The 7167-nt window shown below is 46.2% G+C and overlaps 1 protein-coding gene across 1 annotated transcript; it reads right to left on the reverse strand.

Moving 5' to 3' along the window:
- Positions 1–364: 364 nt before the first annotated feature.
- On the reverse strand, positions 365–6374 carry LOC126925662 (trigger factor-like). Its single transcript, XM_050741461.1, has 2 exons — positions 6164–6374; positions 365–763 (listed from the first exon to the last, which is right to left on the reverse strand). The coding sequence occupies exons 1-2, from the start codon at positions 6360–6362 to the stop codon at positions 390–392; spliced, it is 573 nt and encodes a 190-aa protein (XP_050597418.1). The 5' UTR covers positions 6363–6374; the 3' UTR covers positions 365–389.
- Positions 6375–7167: the final 793 nt, after the last annotated feature.

Genomic DNA, 7167 nt, shown 5'->3' on the forward strand with positions numbered 1-7167 from the left:
GCCGTGCCCCGTCCTAAGTATTTCTTTTAAGGAGAGCTATAGAGTTACTTCATGCCTTTGTTAGACAAAACGTTCATCCCTTGACCGCGACTACGTTCGGTGACTGGTTGTCGCCTCGAGCCCGAGCTCACTATCATAAATCTCAAATAAGTACAGTCGAATCGAATGACAACAGTTTCTTAATTCGGCTATGGTGAAATCTAAATTACAATATTAGGGGTCTTCCCAAAGTTCCGAAGGGAAGGTTCCAGTATTCTTTCATCTCCGACATACATATACTGAAGCAGACTCTCGTCTGTTCTTTTCGTTCTATGTGCTAACTCTTGATGTACCTCCCGGTCACTCACTATGTCTGGGAATTCATCTACCAACGCCTTTTTAAACTTCGCTCAGGACTTCGTGCATCGTTCTTGGCGTGCGAAAGCTTGAGCAGAGCCTGTGAGAAGCTTCCTGGCGAAAACCACCATGTGGATGTCCGACCAACCACACACTTCCGCCATTTCCTCGAAATCTTTTATCCACTGGCTTACATTCGGTAGGTCATCTCCGCTGAATTTTCCTAACGAGTCTTTTACGTCTTCAAACGTTAACACCGTGCACTTAGGCTCGTCTTGCCTTCGTCGTCTTACCACTGGAGTCACCCTAACTCCGCCGTCTTGACTACTGAGATCGTGATTCCCTGGACCGTTGCCGTCTAAACGGTCTCCAATCACGCCCATCTCATCGTCGTCGTCGTCTTCTAAACCATCGTCGTCGTCGTCTTCTTCTCGTGCACCGTGTTCCCGCTCTAAGCGTACCGCAGCCAGCAATCGCGCTACCAGCTCGCGCTTTCCACCCGCTAACCTCAGCCGTCGTTTTCTCAGCTCGTCTTTTAACTCAGGTATTCGCATCTGAGCCACCTGCTCGTCAGTCAAAACTGCTTCACCTGCATTGTAATCACTCATCGTTCCGAAATATCACTTTCACTTGTCACTTAGCGCTCTAGATCCCGGCTGAGCCCCCAAAATTATGTAGTAACTTAATGGGTCTTAGAGGAAAGGACAAGTAATGATGTTTTGATTTAATTAACAATATTCGAAGCAACGAAATAATTACAATGCTGTCGTACGTCTTATTTTCAGACGCGGCTTTCGACTTCCCGATTCACACTCTTCGGCTTCTACATTCGCTGGCTCTCGCTTCTCAATTCACATTCTGCACACCTTTTGCATCTGTCCTTTACGGCTTCTCAACTAATACTGACTTTAACGTCTCTTTGTCTTTTTCCGCCGTTCGAGACACGTGTCCCGAAACGCCCGTGGCCAGGGTCACGCAGGCCCTTTCCACGAAACTATCCACTTAAAAAGAACCGACGACACATTGATGTACCCGACAATGCCGCGGCTCTCGCGACATTGTTTACGATTCGGCCGATATCTTAGGCCTTTTGTCCACGATACTACATGTATAAAAATATATTGTCCTTCAGGTAAGATAATTGCCAGATGCCAACGCATCTTCACAGTATATGTTTAGCTGGGCGAGGAGCCGCTACGAATATTAAGTTTCAATTATACAAAGTCTTTCAAATAGACAAATAGCCTGTGCCCCAACTATGGGAAGATAAGAGAAATCTATCCTTCTACGAACGCTTCCCACTGGCAGCTTTTTCCTAAGGACAGCTAACGTCCTTCTCTAACCATCAACATGGAAATTGACCAATTAACAGTAACGTCAATTTCCCTCACCCTTCGAACGAAGACTTTCCTCTGCAAATCCGATGATCTCGTGCCCTTAGGCACACCCATCATTGTTTTCTTCGACAGCGTCACCGTGACGGAGAGGCACTCTCTTGTACGATCTCATCAACGATTGAATTGTCATCCTTATACGTAGTGATTGTTCCTTGCATTAACATTGAGTACAACTTAGACGCTACAGAAAAGTTGAGTTCGTCATCCCGTTGACCGCGGATTCGTTATTGAGCCTAGGATCATTGTCTTTAGCTTCTCGAGTATCTAATTATCGCGATTACTTGTCAAATTCTATCATAGTCATATTGGCACTAGTAAATATCTTCTCTATTGCATAATGATCATATCTAATGCCAATAGGGATTCGTTTCACGCCCTTAACCCTAACTCTAATCTTAACGCATACCCGACATATATATGTTGTGTTAACGGTAGAATCAGTGTTATGGGTGGTTAATGAATCTCCACTGGAATTAGCCATTGTTGTGATACAATGAAGAGTTTATTAACACAAGTGTGGATATAACAGATTTAGTAATTAACTGCAGCGATTAGGCATTCGTGGCACTAATGACAATGGCCTTATGTTCGATAACGAATCCGCGGTCAACGGGATGGCGAATGTATTATTTTCATCAAAGTTTAAGTTGGACTAAATGTTAAAGCGTGAAATGTTCACGGATCGTAGAGACATTACTTAACTCGTTGATGCGATCGTACGCGAGTGAGTGTCTCTCCGTCGCGGTGTTTCGCGCAATTTCCATGTTGGTGGTTAGAGAAGGATGCTAGCCGCCCTTAACAGAAAGTTGTTAGCGGAATGCATCGTTCGTGAGAAAAATATATGTAGTATCTTAATGGGTCTTAGAGGAAAGGACAAGTAATGATGTTTTGATTTAATTAACAATATTCGAAGCAACGAAATAATTACAATGCTGTCGTACGTCTTATTTTCAGACGCGGCTTTCGACTTCCCGATTCACACTCTTCGGCTTCTACACTCGCTGGCTTTCGCTTCTCAATTCACATTCTGCACACCTTTTGCATCCGTCCTCTCCGGCTTCTCAACTAATACTGACTTTAACGTCTCTTTGTCTTTTTCCGCCGTTCGAGACACGTGTCCCGAAACACCCGTGGCCAGGGTCACGCAGGCCCTTTCCACGAAACTATCCACTTAAAAAGAACCGACGACACATTGATGTACCCGACAATGCCGCGGCTCTCGCGACATTGTTTACGATTCGGCCGATATCTTAGGCCTTTTGTCCACGATACTACATTCGGCCATCCTGCAATAACATCTGCCCTCAGATGTGGTCTTCAATTTCGCTATCGTCGGATGCGTCGTCTTCGGCGTGAGGACCCAAGGCTTCATGAAATCGGCGGTCGCCGACGTGTGCGTGGGCCCCTCATGCTCCCCTACTTTCTCCACCATGTATCGGTCATTCCACATTGTTCGCAATACCCGGTACGGACCTAAAAATTTTCCCCCGAATTTTAAACCCGGGCCAAATTGAGTTCTCTTAATGGCTACCAAATCTGCCCTTAGGTACTGCTTCGCACTCTTCCGTCTTTTGTCGAAATTCCTTTTGTTTTCTTCTTGTGTCGCAGCGATTTTCCTTTTCGCGTCCTCACGTAACTCACGACGCTGTTTTTCGAAATTCACGCCCCACTCTTCGTCTATTAATCTTCTGGTTACATATCCATCGGCCTGACTGCACGTAGCGGCATCTAAAATCTTACGGACTTCAATGCCCTTCTTCTGTGCGCTTTTCAACCGTGCAATCAGCCCGTCCTCACACTCAACCACATACACAGCACCCGGCAGTGAATTTCTACTCGGGGTATCCGCATACTCCATATTTTTGTCCGGCCTATGACATACCTGACACTTAAAATCGCCTTCGTTTTTTCGCAACTTCAGCAAGTCATCTATTTCTCTTTTCTCATACGGCGCCAGTCTTCGCCGTCTTTGTACTACGGATTTGTCGCTTTTCAACACGATTTTCGCGGTTATCCCGACATCCCGCGTCTTCTCTGGCCTATACCCCTTAACGATATCACGAATCGCTTCACGGTAGTGAGGTTCTTGTACGCGCGCTAGATCTGTCTCGTCGGTTTGTTCTATCGCGTTGACCTTCAATACCTCCGACGCGTCTTCGTGACCGTCATCCTGCCCGTCAAGCCGTAGGAAGCTCACCTCGCCCCGTTTGACCCGCAACTCTATCTGATCCAAAAAATCAGTACCCAGCAGCAGGCTGTGGCTCCTCAATACCTTGTTTGAGACGACGTGCAACGTGACCGTGAATGCACACCCGTCGACCATCATTATCTTTGTAAATTCGCCCCAGGTCTCATTGTCAGCGGAACCAAACCCTTCAACCTTGTATCTACAACCGCCTAGAGGTGGTGAACCTAACCTCGCATACACGTCTGATCGCATAAACGTGAGATCACTGCCTGTATCCACTAACGATGTAATCTTACAGTCATCTATCGACACTTCTTTCACGTACTCCTTCTTCTCGGGCCTCGAGATGACGTAAGTCTCCTTTGGTCGTGCAGTACACTTCGCTGCAACATGTCCAAATTCGTTGCAGCTAAAGCACTTCACACCTTTCTCTTTCTTCGGACACGTAACACTTAAGTGACCGTCACCGCCGCAACTGAAGCACCTTTTGGTATCACTGCTCGTTTGTCTCGACTGATTCCGCATTGCTGATCGTTCTGCTTTATCGTCCTTGCGTCCCCCAGATTTTGTTTTCGCCCTCATGTCACTTTTCATCGCTTCATACTGCTTGAAGCGTTCCTTCAGCTGCTGCATATTCCTGGCCCCGTATAGTATGGCTTTATTCGCGACCTCATCGGGAATACCCTGGATAATATAGTCGATTACCGACTGTGTATCGACTCTTCCTTGTCTCGCAATCTCATACATATTATACATGTCGGGTTGGCGTTAAGATTTGAGTTAGGGTTGAGGGCGTGAAACGAATCCCTATTGGCGCTAGACGTGATCATTATGCAATAGAGGAGATATTTACTAGTGCAAATATGACTATGATGGAATTGGACAAGTAATCGCGATAATTAGATACTCGAGAAGTTAATGACAATGATCCTAGGCTCACTAACGAATCCGCGGTCAAGGGGATGACGAATTCTACTTTTCTTCAGCGTCTAAGTTGTACTCCATGTTAATGCACGAGGCAATCACTACGTATCTGAGAGTTACTTGAATCGTCTTTGAGATCGTACCGGAGAGTGGTTCTCCATCACGGTAACGCTGTCGAGGAAAACTATGATGGGTGTGCCCAAGGGCACGAAATCATCGGATTCGTGGAGAAAAGCCTTCATTCGGAAAGTGAGGGAAATTGGCGTTACTGTTAATTGGTCAATTTCCATGTTGGTGGTTAGGGAAGGGTGCTAGCCGCCCTTAAGAGAAAGTTCGAGAAGAGGAAGCGTCGTTCGTGAGAAAAATAGATTTCTTCTATTTTCTCGTAGTTGGGACGAGGACTGTTTGTCGGTTTGAAGGACTTTAGTTAAACAGATCTTAAGATTTATAGCAGGTCCTCGGGCTAGCTGAACATGTACTGTGGAGACGCGTCGACATCTGGTAATCATCTTACTCAAAGAATAGAGTCTGCGTGTGGCGAGCCACGGGACAGAAATCGTGGAAATGCTTACCGCCGTGCCCCGTCCTAAGTATTTCTTTTAAGGAGAGCTATAGAGTTACTTCATGCCTTTGTTAGACAAAACGTTCATCCCTTGACCGCGACTACGTTCGGTGACTGGTTGTCGCCTCGAGCCCGAGCTCACTATCATAAATCTCAAATAAGTACAGTCGAATCGAATGACAACAGTTTCTTAATTCGGCTATGGTGAAATCTAAATTACAATATTAGGGGTCTTCCCAAAGTTCCGAAGGGAAGGTTCCAGTATTCTTTCATCTCCGACATACATATACTGAAGCAGACTCTCGTCTGTTCTTTTCGTTCTATGTGCTAACTCTTGATGTACCTCCCGGTCACTCACTATGTCTGGGAATTCATCTACCAACGCCTTTTTAAACTTCGCTCAGGACTTCGTGCATCGTTCTTGGCGTGCGAAAGCTTGAGCAGAGCCTGTGAGAAGCTTCCTGGCGAAAACCACCATGTGGATGTCCGACCAACCACACACTTCCGCCATTTCCTCGAAATCTTTTATCCACTGGCTTACATTCGGTAGGTCATCTCCGCTGAATTTTCCTAACGAGTCTTTTACGTCTTCAAACGTTAACACCGTGCACTTAGGCTCGTCTTGCCTTCGTCGTCTTACCACTGGAGTCACCCTAACTCCGCCGTCTTGACTACTGAGATCGTGATTCCCTGGACCGTTGCCGTCTAAACGGTCTCCAATCACGCCCATCTCATCGTCGTCGTCGTCTTCTAAACCATCGTCGTCGTCGTCTTCTTCTCGTGCACCGTGTTCCCGCTCTAAGCGTACCGCAGCCAGCAATCGCGCTACCAGCTCGCGCTTTCCACCCGCTAACCTCAGCCGTCGTTTTCTCAGCTCGTCTTTTAACTCAGGTATTCGCATCTGAGCCACCTGCTCGTCAGTCAAAACTGCTTCACCTGCATTGTAATCACTCATCGTTCCGAAATATCACTTTCACTTGTCACTTAGCGCTCTAGATCCCGGCTGAGCCCCCAAAATTATGTAGTAACTTAATGGGTCTTAGAGGAAAGGACAAGTAATGATGTTTTGATTTAATTAACAATATTCGAAGCAACGAAATAATTACAATGCTGTCGTACGTCTTATTTTCAGACGCGGCTTTCGACTTCCCGATTCACACTCTTCGGCTTCTACATTCGCTGGCTCTCGCTTCTCAATTCACATTCTGCACACCTTTTGCATCTGTCCTCTACGGCTTCTCAACTAATACTGACTTTAACGTCTCTTTGTCTTTTTCCGCCGTTCGAGACACGTGTCCCGAAACGCCCGTGGCCAGGGTCACGCAGGCCCTTTCCACGAAACTATCCACTTAAAAAGAACCGACGACACATTGATGTACCCGACAATGCCGCGGCTCTCGCGACATTGTTTACGATTCGGCCGATATCTTAGGCCTTTTGTCCACGATACTACATGTATAAAAATATATTGTCCTTCAGGTAAGATAATTGCCAGATGCCAACGCATCTTCACAGTATATGTTTAGCTGGGCGAGGAGCCGCTACGAATATTAAGTTTCAATTATACAAAGTCTTTCAAATAGACAAATAGCCTGTGCCCCAACTATGGGAAGATAAGAGAAATCTATCCTTCTACGAACGCTTCCCACTGGCAGCTTTTTCCTAAGGACAGCTAACGTCCTTCTCTAACCATCAACATGGAAATTGACCAATTAACAGTAACGTCAATTTCCCTCACCCTTCGAACGAAGACTTTCCTC

The sequence above is a fragment of the Bombus affinis genome, chromosome 16 (assembly GCF_024516045.1).
Source record: "Bombus affinis isolate iyBomAffi1 chromosome 16, iyBomAffi1.2, whole genome shotgun sequence".
NCBI classification, from domain to species: Eukaryota; Metazoa; Arthropoda; class Insecta; order Hymenoptera; family Apidae; genus Bombus; species Bombus affinis.

Coding starts and splice junctions, on each gene's coding strand:
- LOC126925662 (XM_050741461.1), bottom strand. CDS start 6,362: ATGAGTGATTACAATGCAGGTGAAGCAGTTTTGACTGACGAGCAGGTG. Junction 764..6,163: donor AGAAGACGACGACGACGATG/GTTTAGAAGACG, acceptor GTGCACGAGAAG/AAGACGACGACGACGATGGT.